The sequence below is a fragment of the Bacillus rossius genome, chromosome 2, assembly GCF_032445375.1.
Source record: "Bacillus rossius redtenbacheri isolate Brsri chromosome 2, Brsri_v3, whole genome shotgun sequence".
In the NCBI taxonomy this organism is placed as follows: domain Eukaryota; kingdom Metazoa; phylum Arthropoda; class Insecta; order Phasmatodea; family Bacillidae; genus Bacillus; species Bacillus rossius.
In genome coordinates this window covers 105,992,043-106,019,403 of record NC_086331.1, presented here as the reverse complement: position 1 = coordinate 106,019,403, position 27,361 = coordinate 105,992,043, and the positions used below count along the sequence as shown (strand labels likewise).

The window sequence follows — 27,361 nt, the reverse complement described above, 5'->3', positions numbered from 1 at the left end:
GCAGTGAAATAACTTTGTTTACTTATGTGTTCAAACTAGTGGTGCACCGATGCGGATGCCGATGAATCGTAATCGGCGATTATTGGTACTTTCCGATTAATCGTAATCTGTGATTATCTTAACGATTACTTTGCCGATTATCTACGTCCCGGCGTAATTAGGTAGGTTTTTACCGTGTAATATTTTGTTACACATTTTCGGATGAAATACGGTAATATTTGTTTATATTACAAAATTCATCTAACTCCGTCAAATGATTACAGATATTTCGTTAAGTTTAATAAATCTCATTGTCTCGAACAATAAAAAATACATTTTTCCTACACGTTTATTTACGTTTCGTCTTTTGTTCTGATTTTTGTTTAGTGGCCTTGTACATTACCTATAGCCAGAGACGTAAAATAGATGGCACGCAAACAAAATACCACAAGCAGTTGCAGTGGATTCTATGACAATCGATCTTTTCGAGTCGTAGTAGCGATTAAAAATCGTGGTCCCGATACCTTCTACAGTTTATCACTGCGTTTTACAAACTCGTTATGGGCATCTTTGGGAATATTATCCGTTGTTGTGTTATTTATATGTGACGTGAAAAGTGAAAACGTATTTATAATTTGATTTATTCAGTCTACATAATAAAAATCACATTTGCTAGAATTGGTTTTGAGTCATTTTTTATTATAATTATAGTGAGATGGCGAGTACGGAGAAAAAAAGTGAAGTGTGGAAACATTTTCTATAAACTCAAGTGAACAAAATAATGCAACATGTTTACATTGTTAAACGGTAATTTCTCGATGCAACCTTATGTGATAGTCGATAATAATGCTAGTTTTGGGCAACAAAAGCTTACCCATTGTAAATTACAATTATTAGACTGTAGTTCAAGTTGTTTACAATAACAAATATAAATAGAAGTTAATTTAATTTACACTTTGCAATGAATTAATAGTGTATTTTATATACTTTTATGCTGTTATTATAACTATTCTCAATTTTACCTAATCTTGTTATTAAATTCACATGGGAATACATTTTTTGTGTGCATTATTACACTCAAAGAAATTTGTTCATTATAATCGGTAACTGAATCGGTATCTGCCGATTATTGCTCTCATAATCGGTAATCGAATCGGTAATCGGTAAAGTCATATCGGTGCACCACTAGTTCAAACTGCTAATCTAAATGTTTGTTGATTGTGGTTACGAATATTTTATGCCATCGTTTAAAATGCTGTGTCTAAATGCTTGTTAATAATGCTTATAAATAGTTTACGCCATAGTTATTTATTTTGAATTTTAAGCTGTTAATAGTGCATTTTTTATTGCGTGGATGAAAATTCTTAGGTTAAAGTACCTTACTTGTTTCTAGAAATATTAAAATCTTTCCAAAACATAGCCATATAGATGGTCCAACAAACAAGCATTGGGATATTATGATACATCAAGAGAATATATATATATATATATATGTGTGTGTGTGTGTGTGTGCGTGTGTGTATAAACATACACACAGTATACTCCCGAATATCTGGGTGGGGGTTATCCTGTTTGCAGATTAACCATGCCATATTTCACTTTCATAAACCATAAAAACCAAAATAATATTTTACTTTTTATTTCTGTGCACGTACAATGGCAATGGCACTTATGAAGCATTCAATACAATGCAAGAATTAGAAATGCAACAAATTAATAATGTGATTATTCAAGACACAATATTTTGCTTTTCATCAATTGCTATTCACTCCCTTCATTGTATAATTATTTCCGACGACGCCCAAGCATTCAACAAATGTTTATGTTCTGCCATCCTGGATGTCAACAGCACTAGGATGCGCTAGTGGCAAATCATAGCATACACGCATTTGGTAAATACAGAGTCAGGAATTACGTTAATAGGTTAAATAATCTTTTTGATAGTAGAAAATGTTAAGTTTATGCTTTTAAAATTCTTATTAGAACTGAAATATATCTCCCATATCAATAACATTATTATTTGGTCACTCAGAAATGTTTGTAGTGCCAACATAGGAAAAAAAATGTTATGCCCACACCCTATTATGTAAACAATGCAGTACATGAATTCTTTAATTTAATTTTAGGTTGTTTAATATCTAAATGTTATCCAACATTTATTTAACTGTACTTCAAATGTATTTAGAAACGTATTAATACTGTAATTTAATTTTAAAGGGAGTAGACTCTTGATTAAAATGGTAGTTAGCAACCACACTTACCTATTTGGAAAACAAATTAAATTATTTTGATTGAAATGCTTTTATATGGAAAAAAAAAGTCTGTGACAACAGCTGTTTTGATAAGGGCTCTGTATTATTGGAACAATTTGAGGGACAGGTGTTACAGTGCTTGTCTAGATAGCCGGAATAATTTTTTTTTTTACATTGCTTTAACTGTCTTTTTCGGTTGTCTGTGGACTCCTTGCCAGTCATTACTCTGGATAATCGAGAGTCTAATGCATATAAAACGTAAAATTTTTTAAACTTGTGACAAAGTATTTATGAAAAGATTTCAATGTAAAAATTAGAATTTGCATTTAGTAATGCAGTCATAATGAAGCACTTTTTTTTCCATAAGTTCTGTAAGTGTATGTCAAATAATCCAGCAATAAATACATAGGCCTAAACAAATTTAATCCAAAAACTAATAAAATTTGCTTAATTCACATAATCAAATGATAAATTGCTAATTATGCTTGTAATCAAATTATTGTGCAACTTGGCCTGAATTATTTTACATACATATTACCCTAAAAACAAAAGTTATAAAAAATTTTTTTGATATTTTTTTATGATAAAATCAATAAATTTTTATGTTGAAATATGTTATTTACCATAGAAGTGAGCCTCCATAAATCAGTAGTCTAATTTTATGTTTCTATATTTCATGGTTCACTGAAATGATTTAAACATTATTTTATACATAAGAGGCTAAAGTGATACAGTTTAATAATTAATATATTAACACTGCATCAGCAGAATAATGAGTTAAGTTGCAAGCTTTATTTCATAAAAACATCTTGACAAAAAAAAAATTCAAACTGTGAATTTTCTATTGTACTATAATGTCTGTGATATTGTTTCTTTTAAGCTAAACACTAAAAAAACTTGTAATAACTAAAGCACAAGATTAACTTTAATTAAAAGACATCAGTCAATCCAATCATGCCATGTGATAAATAGGGTTTTGTAACCAACCTGATTTCCTAATCTTCGAGCCAGCCGAAGGTGTTGTGTGTGGCAGTCCACAGCACTTTCGAACTCGCCCATTGCCAGATACACGGCCCCAACGTTGCCAATTTCACGAGCTTCCTGCAGACGGTCGCCCATTTGTTTGACTAGCTGCACACATTGTTTGTGAGATGCTAATGCATTCGGATAGTCTCCTATTGCAGTGTACACGTGACCTATAACAAACAGAAGATATGTAATTTTACATGATATACTCTACTTCATGGTCAGTGTACTATAATGACGATAGTTAACGGTACGCTACATCAGTTCTGTCTCGCATTGGGGTCATAGTTTATGCTGTCAATTTATTTAAAGGTGATAAAAAATGATTTTTGTTTCATAATATTTTTTTACTACTTAGTATTTACTACGTTTACTTAAAGTATGATTAAATGCAAAATTAGCATTTGTGCGGGATGTTCAATTTTCTTTCAAATACGTATTTAAAAAACCTCAATTTGTACTTTCTTGGCACATTTTTATTCAATCACATATGCAATTAAGAATTTTTTAAATACAATTTTTAAAATCGTTGTTACTTTATAGGTTGAGACACTACTTTCCATAAGGAACTGTAACTATTTGCCAATTTATTAATATGTACATATTTTTAGCAAACCATAAAGTAGAAAAATTTTCCTTTTTCTATCGTAAGAATTTTTTTGAAGACAGCCCCTTAAAAAACTTCTGAGTTTCATTGTAATTGAAAATCCACCAGTCAGTCAGGCCAATCTAAATAAACCAGAACTGTACAAACTGGGAATAGCATATCTTGATTGACCACAGTTTTTCCCAGTCTGCTTTTTATATATTTGGTTTGTTAGTGTTGAGCAATAGCATGTAAAACAGGGGATAGCTGAAAATTTACTCTACAAAGAAAAGGTACACAAAAGAAAGTACTAATAATAAAACACGGGTGAATGAAGTATTCCTAAATAATAGTCAGATGTCTGTTAAAAGACGAACAGAGTAAAACATTATGTAAATGAATATGATTTTATGGCTGGTAAAAGACAAACAGAGTAAAAAACCACATAAATTTACATGATTTTATTAACACTTCATCAGTAAAAAAAATTAATTCGTCACAGTGAAACACAATACATTATAGAGTTAGAATTTTTAAGTTAATAATTTTTTGGTGGTACAAATAATACTCACATTAAAGTGCCTCAAATAGTTCTCTGCAACTTGAGTAGCCATGTGAAGGGATAAGTGAGATAAGTCAGTAAGAGAAGAAAGGGCCAGTGTAGAACAACAAAGCCATTGTGCCGCAATGTCGCGTGCAGACCTGCCTTCTAGGTGGGCAGCCGCACTCAAAATGCATTGAAGTTGATCTAAACCACTGCGACCGCAATTTTTAAATTGATTACCTTTTCAATTCAAATGTTTTAATGCACTGGGGTACATAAATTAAGGGTAGCGACTATACAACCCCTACAATTAACTGTTGTTAGCTAGCCAAAATATGTACAATTATCATACTATTCCTTCCATTTTTGCTGGGACTTCTTGGGAATCAAATAACCCTACTCTACAGTTCTACAGGTGCCGTTAATAAGCCACAAAGTGGATAAATGGATAAACCGCTTGAGAATAATCAAGAAATGACTGTAGTCCCACCCTGATGTGTAATATTACTGTCCATACATACTTAGCTCAGTATTTTAATTTCCTACATACTTTTAATATAATTATAAGTGATCAGTTATATGGTTTTTCTCCTAATGAAATTTTGTTTTTGTTTTTTTGGCTACAATTGGTGGAATAAAGACAGTAAAAATAATTATTCATACAAAACTTTTGATTTTAGTATACAGAACTTCACTATGGTAAACAAGTATGTAGCAATTTCGTTCCTAAAAGTTTGTTATAATGAAGCTCTACTGAATGCACATAACTGTTGGTATCACAGTTAAGTGATGCAGGGAAGCAAAAGTGGTCACTATTTCCTGCAGTTCATGAGGAACAGACTACTCACACCAAATAAATTTAGATATTACATAGAGCCTGTCTGATCTTTTCCACACGTCCAACTGTTAGATGAAATAATAATTGCGGATGAGTGAGATGGCAAGAGCCATCCAGGGCGACTATGCCCACGTATCCAGTTGCCTTAGGCAACTGTAATGCCAGGTCCTCAGGGCAGGTTGGCCAAGAAAACAAAGTTGGTCCTGAGAAACACCAGGAGACTCCACCAGCTGCTATACCCAGGACCTGCTTACCTACAGGCCGTAGAGTAGTAGAAATGAACCAGTTCTAGGCCAGCTTGTAAGAGGAGGCTGTCACCCCCACTTGTGTGCTTTCCAATCAACTGATTCACCAGATATCACTGGGGAACCTAAGAAGCTACCTCCAGCTCAGCTTGCACCATCTCCAGGGAAGGAGAAGCGGTCCAGCAGCTTCCCCTGAACCCAGCAGGCAGACATCGTTGAGTAATCACCAAGCGTAAGGCACACTTGCAAGTAACCTGTACGCAGAGAGTCACGCGACTACTATATATATGTGTGTGTTATATATGCACACATATATACACCACAAACATACATCCTTCCTTTCAATTTTAGAAGACGGAAGAGTATGATGCTGAATTAACTTGTAGCTATTAAAATTAATTTTGTTGACTATATTTTGCTAAAGATACCTATGGTTTGCTAATTTACTTCCAACTTTCTTTATTTTCAACACACGTTCCTGTTTCAATCTAAGGGAAAGTAGAAAGCTAAAATGGAACCTGGTGTAGATAATGCACTTTTGATTAATTTGTTTGTACTGATATTTTTTATATGGCTATTATAAATAATTTTTTTCACAACAAAAAAGGCAAAAGCTTTCAATGTTTTCTCAAATCTGTTATGTATTACATTTTTTTCATTTTATTATTAAGTAAATAAAAATATTTACAACTTAACTTATATTTAGTTATACGAAAGTATACGCAAAAGAGAGTAGATACCTGGACCAGTGATTTACTATACCAGTGCTGTGATACTGCTTGATAATGAATTTCTGCCTGTATTTGTCATCAAAAGGACACAAATAAACCAAAAGGCATTTTCTGTTGACAGAATGTTCAACGTTATGTACAAAATTAAGTTCCATCACAGAATTTGCAATTTCTATTAGAAAATGTCATGATTAAGCCAAGTTGATTTAAATTTGAAGAGATTGTAATTAACTAATACTTTTAATTAACATTATACAAATTCTGTTTTAAATAATTAAATTTGCCCATAGAAAAATGTCTTTAAAAATGGTAGCCAAATGAAATTCAGAAAATTTCCATACCACTACAAAGGAAAAAAAATATTTTTTACTGTGCAAGCCCAAATGTAGTTATTAGACATTGGACCGCAAATACCAGGAAATAAGGCTAACCTTATTTATTTTTACAGGATGACTACTTCAACCCTAGAATAAAATTCCTGGGTATTTCCAGGTTTTCCAGAAATTTATTTTCATTTTTCCAGACTATTTAACTCATTTTCTATACAAAGTCTATGCGTTCTTTGTAACACTAAATTACACTTTAAAAAAAATTGTTTGTCGGTTTACGGACGATAGTTTAACGTGACGTCATAACAGAACATTGATTAAATGATTGCATACTTTTATGAATAAAATTGAATCATTATTATTTTTATAATAAAAGAATAAATACTTGAAATTATACTAGTAATCAGGTTTTTTAAAATGCAAGTATAATTAACCTTTATTGCCGAAATTGTTGTTGCAATAAGCAGTGAAAACCACATCAACTTTTCACTTCACTTAATAAACATTCGACGAAACAGTTCACGTGTAGATGACTTGTAATTAACTTTAAAAACTGGCGTTTAGCTATAAAGTTTAAATATAATTATGAACAAGTTTTCATATAAATAAACTGTATTCAAATATCTATCATCAATTATATGAATCACCATAATTTTTTAGTCAATAGTAACATAACTTATTATTACTGCACTCGCCGACATATGCTACTTTTTTTAATAATAAAAGAATAAATACTTGAAATTATACTAGTAATCAGATTTTTAAAATGCAAGAATGATTAACCTTTATTGGCGAAATTGTTGTTGTAATAAGCAATGAAAACCACATTAACTTTTCGTTTGAATATAATTATGAACAAGTTTTCATATAAATAAACTGTAATCAAATATCTAACATAACCTATTATTACTGCACTCGCCGACATATGCTACTTTTTTTAATAATAAAAGAATAAATACTTGATATTATACTAGTAATCAGATTTTTAAAATGCAAGAATAATTAACCTTTATTGCCAAAATTGTTGTTGTAATAAGCAATGAAAACAACATTGACTTTTCACTTCACTTTATAACCAGTCGACGAAACAGTTCACATGTAGATGTAAGTTGTGTGCTGCCGCTATCTTTCTTCTCCTCGGACGCACAGGCCAATCGAGTGGAAGAGAGATAGATGCGGCGCAAGCGTACAATAAGCGTAACGGGACACAGCGTAACGGAACAATGTGCGTAACTGGAAACTTTTTCCTGCGTGCAGCCGGCGTTCATCGATTTATTAGACGTTGTCACGTCAAAAAATTGAGGTTAAGTTACATACGACATGTTATTTTTTCCAAGCTTTATCTTTCCATTTATTACTTCAACAGTTATACACTTATAAAGTAGGACGTAAACGATTTCGTTACAGCGACATTAATTAATTAAATTTACGTTTACTAACAAGCCTGCCTACGTAAACATATCCTAACAAAATGCAGAATTACGTTACATTCCGCGCAAATGCACATTGCAGATACAATGATATTGGTACATTAGATGAAGTGTTGCCAACTATTGACAAGATAAAAGTTTACACCTAAACAAGTATAAGCTGTTAAAAAACCAACAACTATTAGTTAAAAGATATACCGCATGAAAATTTAATAAACTGAATCCATAAATTATCCAACAATAAAAATATTAAACTTCATTTTTTTTAAGAAAATTAGAATTACGCACGGTAAACAATCTTAATTCTGCTGCGTTCTGGCGTCAGGTTCTGAAAACGTTTCTCTGAGCGTCACAGTCTCACAAGTAAACATGAATGGCGTCAGGATTGCCGATCACGCTTTCGTCTATGGATGCTGACTTTCCCATGTCGTCTCTTATTCTAAAAATAAGTATTTATTACACAATCCATTGCTATTTAATATATTTTCAATATCGATATAAATTGCAGATGTACATAATCAACGACTTTAACGTTAGACGATAATTATTACAGTATGGAAGAATAGCAAATCTCCCGAGGGGTGAATAAATTCCTGGGTATTTCCAGTATTTTTCCAGAGACCAAATATTCATGGGTAATTCCAGGTATTCCCGAATTTCCCGACCAATCGTCACCCTGTTTTATCATAACCACAAAATTAAAACTAAAATCCTAATTTGTGAAATAGCTCATATTTACACTTTTAACTATTCACTTGTTTTAGTTATTTACAATGGCCACATACCCATTCAGCAATATTACAAACACATTCACAGCAAATTTGTACTCAAATCTGAGAATTTATTTTATCTTAACATTTATTTATTTTGCTTTTGAGTAGCAAGTCACAATATCAATAGTGTCATAGATAAAAATATAAAGTAAGCTACTACCGTGTGAACGTAGTGGTAATGTGGCAAAGCAATTGTACCTATTGATTTAAACATTGTTTCAACAACTGTGTTCATATCTTCTCCATACAAAAACAGTTCCCGTGTTTTTGTTGATGTAGTCAATGGTCTTAGACAGGTTTGATTTGTTTTTTTGTTTTTTTTTTTTTCCCTATACCGGTACTTGATATGACACAAATAATTGTTCCTTACACATTTAATATGTCAAATAATTTGAATCTATAATCGTGAACTAGATTCGTTCCCTTACTGTTTTGCAACAGTAGTAAAATAACTTTGAATATTTGGTGTATGTTTCAAATGCTGAATAAAGTGCTTGTTTACAATCATGCCTAAAAATATTTTTTCACACCAACACAAAGTTGGAACTCCTGAAAATGGTGAGTTTTCAATTGCATGCCTGTTGAATTGAATTCACTTAACGTGCAGTGCTTTCTTTGAAAATAGTTTTTAATGACAAATTTAGCACATGGATGTGCATACTACTGGAATAAAATCAGGAAACGGCAAAAAGTAATTTTCCGCCGAAATTTTCAGGAAAGATACAATCCCGGTTTTCTGGGACAAAAATCAGGATCCCGCTCAGCTATAATTTTATAATAGGATTTGGGTTATTTGAATGATTCAATGATTATACGCATAAAAATTATTTGTAATTTTTTTTTATCATAATCACAGATTTTTTCACATATAAAAAGCATGTTTGTACTATTTTTCAGAAAACAAATCTAAATTTCTCAATAATCCTTTTTGGTTTCAAACATATTACACACTTTTCGTTAAAATATTTGTGAATAAGTCCCACTTGCTGCATTTATCGCTAAAGAATACTTTTGAAAAATTAATTTAATTTGAAATGTTGAATCAAAAATAAAATTATTCAAAAATATCAAATAAATTTCAAATACTCACAGACCCTACTTTCTTCTACTTTTAAAGGAATCACAAAATTATTTACAAAATTGAGTACAGTAAAAAAACATAAATATTTAAAAAACAGGATTACTTAAGACTAGATAAGTTTTTTTCCTTCAAAATTGGAAAGTTTAAGATCTAGGTGCTGTAAGTTATATATCTTTACTAGTGTTATAGAATCCCTATCTTTAGTGATAAACCATTTGCATTTAATTTATAATACAAAAACTTTTAAAAATAAATGTCCTGTATTCTATAGGAAGTTTGATAATCTTGTATAGTTTCAAGTAAGAATAGACTGTCTCACCTAGACTGGTGAGGGCAGCAGCAGCAGCCTGAGTGTCCTTGCACTTCATGGCCAGCACCAGCTGGTAGCGATGTGAAGTCAGCGCTTCTTTGTAGCTGCCTTTGCTGAAGTACGCCGAGCCAAGGTTCCCGTGAGCCCTGCATTCACCTGCGATATCTCCAAGGGTCTTTGCCACAGACAGGTCTTGCTGCATGTAGCCAATCGCCTGCACCAAATAAAATGTAACACAATTTGTACTGACTACTTGCCTCTTATCACAGCAGTGTGGGTTTTAAACCTACAGGATACAAACACAAATTTTTTGCAAGTGGGAAATGTGGCAGATGTCGCTGAATCATTAAGCTAAGCCTAAGGCCCCACTGTCAAGTCTGTCCCTCACAGGAGGTCACTGCTCCATTGTTTGCCCACTATCTCATATTTTACCTTTGCCTTGGGAGGAAATATGTCAATGTTTGATGTCGCTTCCGATCACTTAGGCCATTGTTGCTCATTGCCGCCCATGTGATTGTTTTCCTGCCAGTGCAGTGTGAGTGCAATAAATGCATGCAGTGCAGCGAGCAGAACGGCCCCATGGCCGATATGGCGATAACTGAACGTACGGCTATCTTGTGACGCCTCTGTGTGCTCCTGCGCAGGATTTTTTATGTATTAGTCCGCCACTTGTAACTGAATTAATTATATACTGTATTTTTAAACTTTTTATGTTATCAACTTATTTCCATAATTGTACAACTTTTATTCACCATGCGCTTTCATTCATGGAAATGGCTTGAACCGTCTTTTGTTTCTGCACACTTTGCACGCGAAAGCGATCCCGCACGGCTCAGGGCCAGCTCAGTCGTCGTTCACCTGGTGCACCACAGAGCCATCATCTCTATGCCGTCACCGTTTTTAGCTGCCATAGTAAGTTCATTTTGAAACTTTTCTTTTCACTCCGCGGCCAGTCTCCATTAGGCTCCAAGTAAATGTCAGCCGCTTAACGTAATAGTTTCATTGTTGCATTAACGTGTTTGCAGTTGAGACTGCGCAGGACTGTAGTCAAAGGGACACGCCCACGTGGATCCCTCCTTAGTCAGTGGGTATTAACTACCGGAATTTTGGACATAGCCCACACTGGGCAGCCCAAGGGCTAATAGTGCGCCTCGCTTAATTAACAGTAATTTCCACTTGGCAACATTGGGACAGGTCATGCAGTGACCACGTGGGATGCATACCTACAAGTTCCCTCCGCCCAAGCTTAATACGTAATTTCTTCTTTAGCAAGCAATACCCTGCATCAAATTATTATATACTGAAACTACAATATTATAGACTGTTATGCAATTCTGCCTGAATAACCCTACTATTGATAAAAATTCAAAATAAAATTAAACATGGTATAATTTGGGGGAGGAGGGGATGTATTTCATGTACGACTTATGAGGCAATAAAATTTTTATCTGGTACATTAAACTAATCATACTGTAAAAGTAAAAAAAGGTATCATGCTAACATGGCCAGTGATTTTAAAATATGGCTTATTCAAGCAATATTTAAAAACTGTAGCCACAGTATCTAATAACTGAATGCAGGGTAGAAATTTTTAAAAATTGAGAAGAAAAAAAAAGCCTTTAACTCTAACACTACCTGCATCTTTTTTTATTCCAACCATTGTACATAGAGTTCTGGGACATCCTGTAACTTTACTCTAGTTTCATAATTACATTTTTCATTTCATCACCTACAGAAAATGTTTTATGTTTATGTGAACCGGTAAAGAAAAAAGATGATAATCTAGAGACTCTTCCTTCCAACCAAAGACATGGATATTTATACCTTATCTGTCTCTGACTCTCTCTCTCTCTCTTTATATTCCAAGTATATACCTCTTCTCAGAGGGATATAGCATTTTAAGGATCCTTGAACTACAACATTTTAGTCATATTATCAAAGGTTTGTTGGAATTAAGCTGCACCATAAAATAGTAAGAATTTACTAAGTGCACGTAAGTCTTTAATTGTTTGATTTATTCAAAATATACATTCATTAAGTGTGAGAGACACAGATATTTAAAAACATGCTTAGTTATAGGAAATACCTAATTGTAACGTGTTCACCTATCAAACATACTTTGTAAGTTAAACTTACTATTACATAATTAATTTTTGATTAAACAATTTTTGTGTTTTATTTACAAGCAGGGGCAGTTCGTTAACTTGCTAAATGTTTCTTACAGTGTTCTTGTATAGTGTCTGATAGGTAGAATATGCTGACTGAACACACACCCAAGCACTCTAAAATTGTATCCATGTATTTTTCCTAACGTACAAAATATTTGTAAGTTATCTTTGACTTCCACTTCGTTTTTGGCAAACACTTCGATTTTTGTTTTCGACTTCAATTCCAATTGAAAAAACGGTCTTCGCACACCCCTAATAGTACATTTTATTTTATCAAGGCACAGTCTTACACATTCTTTTATTAGACAACTCTTAATGAAGAGACAAGTTTGAATCAACTGACCTGATAAACGCTTAAAAGAGGGCATCCAATATCAAATCCACCATCTTAAACATAAACCAAAAATCTCAGCTACTTAAGTTCACAATACACCTGTAGAGAATAAAGATTCAAGTAAAGATTCAACAGTAGTATTGAACCTGACATACACACTATGTGGGTGTCGAACTGAATATTTGATACATATGAGTTTCTATGAATGATCACTAGTTACATTGCACAATAACCTATTATTATTCCACTATTGTTAAACTTTGATATACAAATTACTACCTATTATATGTTCAATCTAAGAATTATATTTTTAAGAGTCAAATGGGCACAAGTGTACATGTTGAGACTAAAGGGATATAAGTGCATGCACACTATTAAAAATATTGATGCTATGTCAAATTCATTTTTCTGCATAAATTGATAATAAGTGTATAATTTGATAAATAACTTAATGTTATTTAATAGGTAACCAGTGTTGTCCAGAAGTTTTAATAACATTCTAACTTGATGCTTTTTCTCTAAACTATCATATTGTCACTTTGTTTTTGACCACCTCAATTAAAATTTGAGTAAAGTACATAAATAGTTATTTTGATATTGGGTGACTAACTTAGAGGGATGGATAACTTTTAAAATTGATAATGGCAACCTTGGAGGTTCATAATATTGAATAAATTGCACGAAATAATATTTAACATATAAAACCCCATTCCGGTTCATCACTTTCCCCCGGTTAGCAAGCCCCTTAAACCAAAGAATAAAACATTAAGTTACTGTATCTTATGACTTGAGAACATGAAATTTTTATTGCACAAAGAGGTGTTATTTTATAGCTTAAAGTGATGTTATTTTTTTAAACTGAATTTGGTGTTATTTTATCCAGTTATTTTGCACATTTACATCAATTTAACCCAAATATTAACATCTCTATTTCAAAATATACCAGTAAACAATGTAATTTATAAAGCACAACAGCTTACCACTAGTACTACTAGCATAAGTAACTGCTCAGCAAAATGATATCAACATAGATATACTAGGTATAATACAATAAAAATGGCATAATTGCATGTTTTACTAAAAAAATGCAAAATGTTGATTTTTGGAGATTTTGTTTGGTAGAAGGCAAACTTAACTACGTAAGAAGAAACCAAATACTGAATTTTAAGGCTTTTAGAATGTTTTTCAATTAAAAAATATTTATCTTGTTACTGGAGGCTTGGTTTACAAGTAAAACCTCTAATCCATTATATTTTAAGGAGCCAGCACAAATTAAGATGTGTGCAGGAAAGCAGAATGTGCAGTCTTTGCTTTAGAGCAGAACTAACCTAAAAAATGTTGAAGGTGTAGAAAAGAAAAACCTAACCTCTAAAGTTGGTAGTATCATAAACATCTAAGAAAATATAAAAACACAGCTTAGTAAATCACTAGTTTTTTCCAACCATTTTTTTTAAATTTCTTTAATGGAATTTTAACAGTTCATCCTGAGTTTTCACATTTAAAGGCTGAGTCATGAACACAAGCAAGAAGTACCTACATTGCAATAATAGTGCAGGTTTTTTCTTTTCTTTTATAATGCCAGGAACAATATTTTACTATAATTGCAATTATTTATAAATGATACAAAAATCTTAAACATGTCAACAAAAACATTAACACTGAACGAAGATAAAGTATCATAAACCACAGATACACAAGAAGCACTTCTTAGTCAAATGGTTTCTGGTCATAAACAAAACATCACATAGGGAACTCAAAATATTGTATTGTTTTCAGCATGTGGCTGCTTGTATTTACATATTTCAGTATTGAAGCATATTACCTATCTTTGGTGACAGTGCTGCGTGTTTAAACAACAAATGATACAAATGGATTAAAACCAAACAATAGTCAGAAAAATAATATACGTAAACATTTTGCATCATATTCATGATATTTTCAGACCTACTTTAGTATTTAAATTTATGCAAGTTTTCACAGTATTCGAGTTTTTGGAAGTGAATTCTCAGTATTCTATAAAAAAAATTAGAAACATTTTCAAGTTTTCTTGAAAGTGACAAATTCACATAAAAAAATTACGTTATCGAAAATGTATAGAAAGAGTGAATACCCATTACACAAAATGCTACAATCATAGAATGAGATTCTGTAATGAAATAAATACTGTTATCTATTATTGATTCAGCTACATGGTAAGAATGAATTTATTTTTCAACTTATAGTGCCTGACCTTGTCGAGCGAGTTGAGCGCCCAGTATGCAGATGAGAGTGCAGAGAACACAGAGCCTCGCAACTTCAGACTGCATGTCCCAATACGCAAAGCAGCTTCCAACACAACCACAGCTGCAGTGTACTGGCCAACGCCGAGAAGCTCCTGTCCAACCACGGAGATGATCACAAATGGAGATTTGTCCAGCTTCATCACTTCCAGTTGGTGGAATGTTGGCTCCAGGGTAACTAAACATAAAAAATATATATAAATATTTTATAATGCTATTCATAAAAACCCTTTCTGATTAAGCCTTACACAATATAAATTGAAATGTAAAAAACCTACAGGATAAATAAGATATCCCTTCTTAACTAATTCCATTTTTTTTTAAATAAATGTTTTGATATCTAACCTTGCAAGTGCAAAAATCATTGAAACCTTGTACCAGGAGTTAAAAGGGTGGTTATTCAGTTACACACCACCATAGACTAATACAAATACGAGAAATATGCAAGAAAATGCTACTCACCACTGTGATGGGGTATTTAAGACTATAAATGGTTTTGTGTCAATAAAAACAACACTGGTGTTTGGGGAGTTAATCCAACATAAGCTTTCACCCAGAGTGACCGACTTCTGAAGCGGATGGAGAAAACAAGGAAATTCAGAGAAAACCCACTGGCAACACCTGACAAGTTTACCTCCCAAGCAAAAGAATGTAAAAAGTCTTGGAGGGAGTCAGCATGCTGAATGAAGATCACCTGGGACACCTTTAAAACACTTACAGCAACACTTGTAGATAAATAAAATAAAAACATTCCCAAAAATGAATCTATTCCGTAACATAAATTGAGGTAACATTTAAATCTATGAACTGATTAAATAAATAATCAAACTTACTTCCTATCGATGATTATGTAAGCACAGAGTGTTGAGAAAATGAATTGGTAGGCCAACAGGAATACCCCACAGAAACCCACCAACAAAAGGCCATGTCTGCCAAATTTCCCACTTGAAAAGAAAATGGGTTCGACCCAGCGAGGAATCACACTCAAATCACTTTGGTCGGAGGGGAGTGATTTGATCACACAACCTGTGGCACCTTTTGTGCAGACTGAGAGTGTTGTAGGTTGAGAAAACTGTCATGAGTTGTTGTGCACATACTGTATCATAAAAAAATCTGTATGCAAAGCTAAATATTTTTCATAAAATTTGATTCTAGTCATTTTTCAAAAAGCTCTCTTATGAAGGATAACAATTTTAAATCAAGCTATCAGATATAAATCAAGTTTTGATGATAATTATAGTTACTGGTATTTTTCAACAGTTAAAGTGAGAATATTTTTGCATTTCCAGGTTCTTATAAAAATGTGAAAGCTTGTGGAATGTAGTGATAGCCAGGGGCCGCCAACAACCACCCTTCCATCTCGCCCTACAGTGTTTGAATCTCCTGCCAAATGTGTGTGCATATGAAATGGGTTTGTGAGACCAAGCCAGTGCAAGTTCCCTAAATTCTCCAATTTAATATGGTAAATTTTTAATTTTATGTAATACCCCAAGTTTGTGTGTTTCCATTACAGCATGCTAACCATACGGACGGAACAAAGTTGCTGCGCACTTGGGGTTCCAGAATGCACCCTGTTCAAAATTATATTTTAAATGTCTTAAATTCAACACAATATCTACATGATGATATTGTAAAAGGGCTCATGATTTATTTTTAATATTTGTATTGAACGTTTGTTTTGTTTTTGAAATTGGCTTAACAGTCATGCTAGTTCTGTGGTCCGACACTTCATGCTGCCATTGTGTGCTACTCTCCCCCAAGTGTCCTGAGATTGCCATCCAAGTTAAGACACTCGTCGTACCTCGAAGCCTATTAACTTTTTTTGCTTGCTTCGGGACCTACCTAAGGTGGTAGACTGTTTTACTTAATAATTTTTTCCTCCATTTATGTATTTACAAATACTGATGAGAGGTGAACTTAATCCAAGCCACAAGGTGACCTGGACAGCAAAGTATACAAATTCTGTACCAATGAAAATTTGAACTGTTTAATTTAATTAGTAACGTAACGAACAATGTGTACAAGAGATGCGTAAATAAAAGCAATCTAACCACGTATCATTGTGTACTTTCTGAACGACTACATGTCCACTGCAGTTGAGACTTAGGCGTGTGAGGTGCCTTGAGAGTCCACTTAATTAACTAAATTAACTACCATCATTAACACAAAGAGCAGGTCAGGTCCTGTGATTGGACAAAAGGGGGAAATTTGAGACTTGTACATGGGTCATGTCATGGCCCTGTTACACAGAGTCTCCGATGAGTAGGGAAGCCCTTCCAGGTCCGCCCACAAGAACACCAGAGAGGCCTGGGCACAGAGGCTCCCAGTTACATTTTAAGATTTTTAATGCATGGCAATGAAAAAGCTGCCAGCCACGAAAGGTGGATGTTGTGTGAGGGAGATGTTATTTCAAATAAATGAGTGGGATAACTTCTTTTGCAGCCAGCAACTCAGTATTATTTATGCTCCTTGATTTGTAGTTCTAGCATATTACAGTGGACACAATGCACACACACAGGTACAGTTGGCGAAGTATAATTGTGTTATTTAAAAGACCTGTAAGTACAAAGATCCAAAATCTCATGCAAGAAACAGTTACATCACAGAACGTGCAAATAATAAAAAGATAGCTCACAAAATATTTGTTGGAGACATATTAAAATATGTAGTCCAATTTTTTTTGGAGCTAAAAATGAGAGCAGATTTTTTAAGCTTATTTATATGTGCCACTCTTTTATTTTATCTTTTGACAAAAAAATTAAATACATGTAAAATGTAATGTGCTAAATTTTCCAGGAAATTATGGAATACCGACATCAATCAGGTGCTCAAAAGCTGAAAGAAAAACATTGAAAACAAGAAAAAACTAACAAAGGTCAGACTTACACATTTACTAGACCTGGGTCTCACATACCCAAAGCACAGTGTTTACTGAATGACAGTTTTTGGCCGACTGACAGCTCTACACCAACACACTCCCTACCAGACTGCAGTTCAAAATAATACAAATGTGGCAGTACGATAAAGAACTACCAGGGTCTCTCAGACCCACAGTCTTATACATTTACCATATGATAAAATATAATGGCAAAATGTTTAGGGTTTTATTGCTTTCTTGTATGAAAGTAAAACTTAGCAAGAATACACAAGTGTTCAGAATAGCTGGAATGAAAAATAGTGTTGTACCTTACTGATGCAAGCTGTTATGCAGAAGCATTACTGACAATTTTATTTTATTAGAAAATGGGTAGACCTAAATTTCATATTTTTAAATATCATCAAAGCCTTATTCTGCCCCCATAACATGGAAATATGAATCAAACTTCAATTTTTGCATATTAAGTTGACGTCGTACCTCCTGCAGCGGTAAAGCCTGGTCCCCACCCCGTCAGCACCGAATCCCGCTGGCGGAACGCACCCCTCGAACAGCCTGCACGGAGGAAGTTCGTGATGCTGCCGCGAGGCAGTAGCCAATAGAACGCGGCCTAGGTCGGATACTCCATGCCGCGGATAAGAACATAACTGTGCGTCTTGATAAGGATGACAACATTCGCGATTGCGCCCCACAGCGCATGTTAATGGCGACAGACTACAATTGTGGGTGGTGACATCCAACCTAGTGTTCCAGCTACCACAACAAGCAACAGGTAATTTTCTGGAAGAAGAATCATAATTACCATGCAATAACCAAACTAAGCAAATTGACGGAAATTAAACGCAAAACGGCCAGAATAAGCGGCGACGGAGTGAGGCAACAAAGGACGTTTTCTCTCTCTCCGCTGTTTCGCAACCCCCCTACCGCATCCTTCACGCATCCCCTCCCTTCTACACGCGTTTCCTCTCTCTTTGCCGTTCCAAAATTCCCCCCCACCATCACCTTCATGCCTTCGCGCATTGCTCTCCTTCCCCTCCCCCTCCGGCATTTCACCGCCCACGCGGCCGCGACTCGGTGAGCGAACAGCTGCGCGACGTCAGCGAAGCAACCGCGCGCAACCTAATTCACCTTGTAAACATATAGAATGCTGCCACGTAAGACACCGTCGGTTTGTCCGCAATGCCTCAGACCACAAAACGTCAATATACTGACAGGCCCCTTGCAATGTCAGGACACATGCACGTGCCCACCAAAGTCAAGCCTCGTGCAAAATAAAAGCGAACCAGTAACATAACAATGGGAGATTAACTGGGATGAGATCTGGAGAGAAAAACTAGGAACTGAACTAACACGGCCCCTACAACCCAAAACAAAACCGCAGCCCATGAACAGCATGAAGTGCGAAACCAGAATGCAGACGAACAGCAAATTAGATGCAACCCTCAACCTCACCTGCCACGTCATGGAAAGGGTGATGCACATGGAGCTGCCGACCTCAGCCTACCCAGGCTGGACAACCTCACCGCGACCCCTGATGAGCCGGCTAACACTACCAGAGCGGAGCCCCACACGAGTACCCGAAGGTATACTTGCAACAGTGTGAAACTCGACTGGTGCGCTGCGGGTTACCACAGGACGAGTGGGCGGAGAGGACCAGCGAACAATTGCGCGGTACCGTCCAGAACTGGTGAAACCTGTGGGGAAGGTTCGACATCACGTGGCAAGAGTTCAAAGAGACGTTCAAGCACCGGTTCAAGACCGGAGCACTTATAGTACAGTGCGCATCACAGTTTTAAAGCACCACACAGAGAGATGGAGAACCGGTCGAGAACTTCATTGCGAGCAAACTGCAACTGTTCAGACGAATTTCACCGAATATTGATCCCATCCACGCACTACCCACGGTCACGATGTTACTACGGGATGAGTTACAGCCCTTCCTACGAGTCAGCCACACACCGACAGTAGAGGACTACGTCCAGTAGGCGGTAGACACTGAATGCAACCTTTAAAATGTCTGGCGCCGACAACCACCGGAAGCAAACAGGGGAGACCAGGGACCAGCCAGCAGCTGGAGACAACCCGCCCTGCAGGCCCCGCCATCTTTTCATCCACGATGCACCCGGGCAATTGACGAGGCGCCACCGCCACCGGTGGCCCAACGCGTGTCAGGTTTCCCACCACCAGGGACAGCATACTTCAACTGACCCCCTCCCTGCCATCAAGGTTGTCCACAAGGGACACGCCACTGGCATAGCGAATGCCCCCGACGCCAGCCGACCCACAGGCCGGAACCACGCAACCACCGCGACAGCAATCACAACCACAACAACCGCCTTCAGGAAATGGGTTGCAGGGGAGGCGGGAGTAGAACCCACCTTCCCCGACAGGAAGTTACTTGCCACCGATATTGGGATAGATCGGTCTAACCATAGACAACTTACTCCGCATCCCAGTGGAAGTGAACAACCGACCCACAACCACCCTGATTGACACGGGAGCGAGCCACGTGTTTGTCCACCCCTCCCTGGTGCCATCCGGAGCGCTACGCCCACACTGTGGCGAGCTGCGCCTGGTCACCACCACCCACGCTGGCCAGATGATCGGATACGCGGATGTCCAGGTGAGCCTATGGGAATTCGTTACTCATGCCACTGCTGTGGTTGTAAAGGAATTACACGAGGAGCTCGTGTTGGGACAACCGTGGTTGGCGGAGCACGACGCAGTGCTGGAAATGGGAGCCACCCGCATCCACGTTGGCCTGACAGAACGACTCACAGTGTACGCCATGGGATGAGTGCCCACACCAACTGGCGAAGTATTGACTTTGACCGACCTCCGGCACAATGTTCCCCCAGAGTTCCAAGAACGGGTAAACAGGGCCCTTCGCGAGCGGTGGGACATGTTCTCCGTGGCAGACCCACTCAGGCGCACTACAGTGGCCGAGCACTCTATCCCTACCACCACAGACCAACCAGTGTATGACCCCCCATGCAGGTATGGTTTTCGCGAACAGCGAGTAATCCGTAAACAAGTCACAGAAATTCTGCAGAATGGCATCATAGAACCCTCGAATAGTCACTACAATTCCGGTATAATACTAGTCTCAAAAAAGGACGGGTCCCTCCGGTTCTGCGCGAACTACCGGCTGCTGAACGCTGTAATCATCAGTTCCCCAACCCCACATATCAGTGTCGAGGCAACCGTAGCCGGGCTGGGTAGGGCTCCAGTGTTTAGCACCCTGGACCTGAAGTCCGGTTACTGGCAGGTGCCGATCAGACGGGAAGATAGGGAAAAGACAGCAATCACTGTGCCTGATGGCAGGCGCTTCCAGTTATGAGCGATGCCGTTTGGTCTGAAGTGCGCCCCGGCCACCTTCCAGGCAATGATGGACCGGGTCCTAGAAGGCTGCATAGGGCAGTTTACGATAGCCTACCTCGACGATGTGATCGTTTTTTTGGAAACGTGGAAGGACCACTGCCATCACCTGGCCCTAGTGATGGAGTAGTAAGCCACCCACCATCTTATGGCGAACCCTGCTAAATGCCACATCGGGGCTGGTGAGGTAGACTTCCTCGGTCACATCGTCAGCGAGAGTGGAAACCGTCCCCAGTTAGGCCACCTGCAGAAGATCGTGGAAGCCAAAGCTCCCCGAACGTGAAAACAACTACAAAGATTCATAGGCTTAATAAACTGGCTGCGCAGCAATATCCCGGACTTTTCTCAAATAACCTCACCCCTCACAGACTTGCTCTCGCCTCAAGCACGCTACCGCTGGGGCCCTTTGGCTCAACAGGCGTTCGATCAAGTTAAACTTGCATTCACCCAATGCCACCTGTTGACCCAGGTGGATCCTGAGCACCCAATTTTTTTACAAACAGATGCAAGCACACTGGGAGTGGGCGTGGTGCTATTCCACGTGGACGCGCAAGAAGAGAGACAAGTGATCGACTACGCCAGCGCAAAATTCGGACCAGCCGAGAGACGATACCACAGTAATGAACAAGAGTGCCTAGCGGTAGTCTGGGCAGTGAAGAAGTATCGGCCCCACCTCGAAGGCAGAGAATCGGTGTTTGACTTGGCTACATACCATGCAGTGACAAAAAGGCAAATTGATTCGCTGGGCATTGCTTCTCCAGTCATTCAACTTCAGAGTCGAGCACATACCAGGGTCAGAAAATCAATTGCCCAATCTGCTGTCACGTGAGCCGGATGCTCGAGATGAGGCACTCGACACAGAGGAATGGGAGGAGAACATCCTACCCCCCTACTACCCAGGCAAAACCGGTGGGCTCGGCCCGGCATGCGCTCGCATCACCGCGGGCATAGGCGAAGCGGAAACGCCCCCGAACACGACAGCCGACTTGGACCGCCGCGTGCTCGAGGCACAACAGATGTCTCCTGACGCTGCGAGATGCCGAGGCCAGGCGGAGGGCAAGGGGTGTGTGACGTGGCAGTATCGGGATGGGAGACTGATGAACAAGCCACCCGGAGAAGCGACCGGCTGGAAGACCTATGTGCCCCCCGAGGCCCGCGAAGCAGTGCTACGCTTCTATCATGACCACGACCTCGCGGGACACCCGGGTACCGATCAGACCTGTAAAGCAGTCAGTCAACACTACCACTGGCCAGGGGCGGCCCCGGAGGTCCGCGAGTACGTCCGGGAGTGTGAAACCTGCCAGCTGCGCAGAGCCCGACGTGGAGACGGTGTACAACAGCAACAACCCCGCCAACCAACAAACCCATTCCAGACCGTTGCTCTCGACATCATGGGGCCGTACCCGCGTTCGCCGCGGGGCAAGTGCTTCCTGGTAGTTGTAACAGACATGTTTACCAGGTGGACGGAAGCTTACCCCTGTGGAAACGCGCGAGCGTCGACCATCATAGACATCCTAACCCGTGAGTTTCTGCCTCGGTGGGGCTACCCGGAATCCGCCCTCACGGACAATGGTAGCCAGTTCCTGGGAGCCCAATGGAAGAACTGGTGTAGGAAGATGCACGTCGCTCGCCTACCACCCAAGGGCGAACCCCACTGAGCACAGGAACCAGGAGCTGAAGGTACAGCTGCGGCTACAGCTCGGCGATGACCACGCCCAGTGGGACCGCCACGTTGCTGATGCACTATTCTGTGTCGAGTCGCTTGAACGACGCCACTGGAATGACCCTGGCGGAAATGGTCCAGGGTCGTAATCTCCCACTGCCTGGCGAGTGGGCTACCCACAGCATACCCCACTCAGGAGAAGGGGCAGAGGAGCGCAACCAGCGGCGAGAAAGCAAACATGCGGTCGCACGACAGCAACAAACCAGCTACGCGCAAGAGATAACCCCTCAGACCACACGACCCCCGTACACAATACAAGCCGGCAGTAACGTGTTCGCGAGAGTCCACCCCTTGACGGCAGCTCGGCGCAGTTACTGCGCCGGACTCGCACCCCGATGGGGAGGCCCATATACGGTCCAACGTCGTCTGGGGGCCACTTCCTACCTGGTGAACTGGGGGGGCCGACGTATCCGTAAGATACACCGGGACGACCTACGGCTAACAGCGCTACCGGGGGAGCGTCCTCCAGACGAAAAAGGGGACAGCAACCCTGCTGAAGAGCCAATGCCCGATGACGACATACCAGCCATGGATATCAAGAAGCAAGGAGAGGGAATAATCAGGGAAGACCCCCCGCCAAGACGAGAGGAAGACACGAGCCCCAATGCCACACCACGCCGGCGCCGGAAATGCAGGGCCCGCCCCTCCGGCCTCACGATATCAGAAATGGTGACAGGGAAACTCCAGGAACAGGATGATCAACCACCTGAAACGGTCCCCTGTGTGACGGAACCTGACGAACCAGAAGCAAAACTGAGTCTAACACTTAACCCGAGGAGGATGGGGTCACCAGGCGACACTCGCAGACGCAACGTTCTGTGTCCGAATGGACGAGCCAGATGAGCAGGGGGTAGGTAGGCCCAAGCGAAAATGTTGTTGCCCGATGCGACTGCGGGACTATGTAATGAACCCTAATGCCCCGATGGCGTCCACACCACCAAGCGGGCCAGAGAGGGCGAGACAGCCATACCAACATGGACAACAGGACAACTACACCTCCGCCCGGTATCACAGAGCGCGAGAGGCGACCCTACCAGCTGCGGCGACCCTACCAGCTGCGGCCACCCCAGGCGCCCCCAGCGCTATTCTGCTGCCAGTGCTAGTGGTGCAACCACGCCGTGGGGTACTGCTCACGGGGTGAGAACGGGCTTCTCCTGGAAGGGGGGGGGGGTTTGATTTCGTACCTCCTGCGGCGGTAAAGCCTGGTCCCCACCCCGTCAGCACCGAATCCCGCTGGCGGAACGCACCTCTCACGCGGCCCACACGGAGGAAGTTCATGATGCTGCCGTGAGGCGGTAGCCAACAGCACGCGACCTAGGTAGGACGCTTCGTCCCGCAGAAAAGAACATAACTGTGCGTCTTGATAAGGATGACAACATTCCCGATTGCGCTCCACAGTGCATGTTAACGGCGACAGACTACAATTGTGTGTGGTGACATCCACCCTAGTGTTCCAGCAACCACAACAAGCAACAGGTAATTTTCTGGGAGAAGAATCATATTTACCGTGTAAGAACAGTGTGCCTGAACCAGCTTTATTTGGAAGCTCTTGTAAACACGTAAAGTTGTTCCCTTGCCCAAGGTTTATAAATTAATAATCGCCGCAAGTCCAGTGATCCACGCTGGGGCCGACAACCCATGCAATCACAACGGCTAGCCTGGCGCCCTCTCATAAATAAAAGAACTAATTAATCCCCGCCAGCAATCACTGGGCTCATCCCGGGTCCCGAACCCGAGACCTCGGGTGACGGCAAAGTAGACTTACATTAAGTTCCAATTCAATTTTTACTGTGATTTAGTTAGTCCTAAAATTGTTCAACAAGCTGTAATACTTGCTTCTGTCATTTACTGCTAGGTTCCTACTCTCTATCACACTGAATACGATGTTTTCTCTTTCAGTTTGACAGCTTAACTAATTTTAAAAAATAAAAACTTTAAAAAACAGTAGAATAGCTGACACAGTATCAATAGTAGCAGTATGCTACCAAACTGAAAAATGAGATACCCTGACATCTATGGAAGATTGATCCTATCAGATGGCTGTTCATCAAATTATCTTTCTTCCGTAACTAATGTAGGTACACCAGTTTGAAAGGATGCATATGTATGAGATATGACAGGTGAGCAAATCATTTCACTATCTCGGCAATGACAAACAGTTAGCACAGTTAAAAAAATTTTACTTATTTGCCTCACACTGTTATAACTTAGCATTTTTCACGGGCATGTAGCTTACAGCTTCCAGCATTGAAGGGATACCACCAGAAAAGTCCTCACTTGGAGGCATGCACTAACATCTAGTCAAACACACGTGAATATAATGTCTAATGTGGACACCAGTGCACAGTAAACTGCAGGAACACCCACAGGCCACATTCATTTATGCCACACCGTACCTATCAATGCTAATAATTAAGATACAAATTAATATAACAATATCTCCTAGTTTTATTTTAGGTTGATTGGAATCTAAATGTTTGATCTTATTCCAGGGCACAATAAAAAAAATTGGCAATTTAGTTTTAGAGCAGTAACACATTTTTAGCTTGTAACAGTACATCCTTGATTCTACCATACAACCAGATTTACATACAAACAATGAGAACTGTAGAATTTGTTACACACTAATTACTGTAATAGACATTACCTCTGAGAGGAGACTTCATGGATGCTTCAACAAGGCCAGCTAACAGTTGAGATGACTTTGGATCCTGTGCAAGCCCAGAGCTAAAGGCAGCAAGGGCATCGCTATGGCGACCCAAACACTGTAGTGCAACACCTTGTCTGTAGTATGCCTGGAAAATTTAGACAATAACTGTTGATAGATGTCTTCCGAATACAGTTGCCCCTTCAGTTATAAATTTAAATTATAACTTTTTGGGGAAAAAACTGCTGAAATTAATTAGTGCCAATTTATTTGAGCATGGTCAAAAAAATCACATTTCTAAATTTATCAGAGTTCATAATTTCCTTGCGTGCTGGAATGAATGAGTTAGCTGCTTCATCACTTGTTATTTCATGCTCTGCCCAAAGAAACCATCTGCTTAGTGACTGTAAGAGAATTACTATGGTAAATATGTCAATGATTTTATATCAACCGCTCAACCAAAAAAAATATATATCCAAAAGCCTATTTTCAAGTGTAGCATTAATTATCAATATAACTTTCATTTTAATTACACTACAGTGCATGTCTTAAGATTTTCAAGTATTTCCTCAATCTAAACATTCAGTAGACTCCTGATTATTGCAGTAAAACTGAAATATATTTATTCAGACTATCTAGATAAAAACTGTAACACCCGTTCCTCAAATTAACGCCCTAATTCTTTCCAGTAAAACAGAGCGCTAATCAAAACAGCACTAGTCACATAGTGCATATTTTCCATAAGAGTATTTTAATCAAAATAATTTGTTTTCCAAATAGGTACCTACCTGCGATTGCTAACTGCCATTTTAATTAAGATTCAACTACCATTAAAATTAATTTACAATACTAATATGTATCTAAATCCATTTGAAGTACATTTAAATGAATGTTGGATAACATTTAGGTATTAATCAACCTAAAATTAAATTTAAAAAATTATGTATGGCATTGTTTACATAATAGGGTGTGGACATAACATTTTTTTTCCTATTTTGGAACCAACCCACATTTCTGAGTGACCAAATAATAATGTTATTGATATGGGAGATATATTTCAGTTCTAATAAGAATTTCAAAAGCAAACTTACCATTTTCTATTATTAAAATGGTTATTTAACCTATTAAAGTAATTCCAGACTCTGTTGTTTACCAAATGTGTGTCTGCTATGATTTGCCACTAGCGCATCCTAGTGGCGCAAGGTAAACTGGCGCTAAAAGCTTCTGGCTTTTCTCTCCAGAGGTGCTGTTGACATGCAGGATGGCAGAATATAAACATTTTTTGAACGCTTGGGCGTCATCGGAAATAATTAACAATGAAGGAAGTGAATAATAGCTATTGAGGAAAAGAAAAATATTGTTTGTTGATTCATCAAATTATAAATTTGTTTCATTACTAATTTGTTGCATTATTAATTCTTTGTATTGTATTTAGTGCTACACAAGTGCCACTGCCATTGTGTGTGTACAGAAATAAAGTCAAAAATTATTTTTGTTTTAATGGTTTAATAAAGTTAAATATGGCACGTTAATCCACAAACTGGATAATCCGCACCCGGATTATTGGAAGTCTACTGTATTTTAATTACAAAAAAAAATGAATTTTTCATTATTTTAGGGGAGGGGGGGGGCCTTATGTGACTGAATTTTTTCATGCCTAATGTCACTTTCATAACCTACTAAATGCTGCACAATGGTATGAGTCTGATCTGGCAGACAAAAATATCTCGAGTTCAAAAATAAGTAATGGATTGTTCTAACTACACATAAAGATTGGCTAATCAGTATACACTTAATTGTGCTTTTATCAACAAAAAAAATGAAATTTACAGT

At 38.6% G+C, this 27,361-nt stretch overlaps 1 protein-coding gene across 2 annotated transcripts in view; it reads right to left on the bottom strand.

Annotated features, from left to right (window-relative positions):
• The window catches only part of LOC134529569 (tetratricopeptide repeat protein 28), a 221,506-nt gene that overhangs the window by 157,481 nt on the left and 36,664 nt on the right, over window positions 1-27,361 (bottom strand). For both annotated transcript variants that reach the window (XM_063363794.1, XM_063363795.1), the window contains exons 3-6: window positions 25,529-25,676; window positions 14,857-15,083; window positions 10,134-10,338; window positions 3,219-3,427 (exon numbers count right to left, since the gene is read on the bottom strand). In XM_063363794.1, coding sequence (XP_063219864.1) covers window positions 3,219-3,427; window positions 10,134-10,338; window positions 14,857-15,083; window positions 25,529-25,676 — 789 coding nt within the window. The remainder of the gene's footprint in view (window positions 1-3,218; window positions 3,428-10,133; window positions 10,339-14,856; window positions 15,084-25,528; window positions 25,677-27,361) is intronic.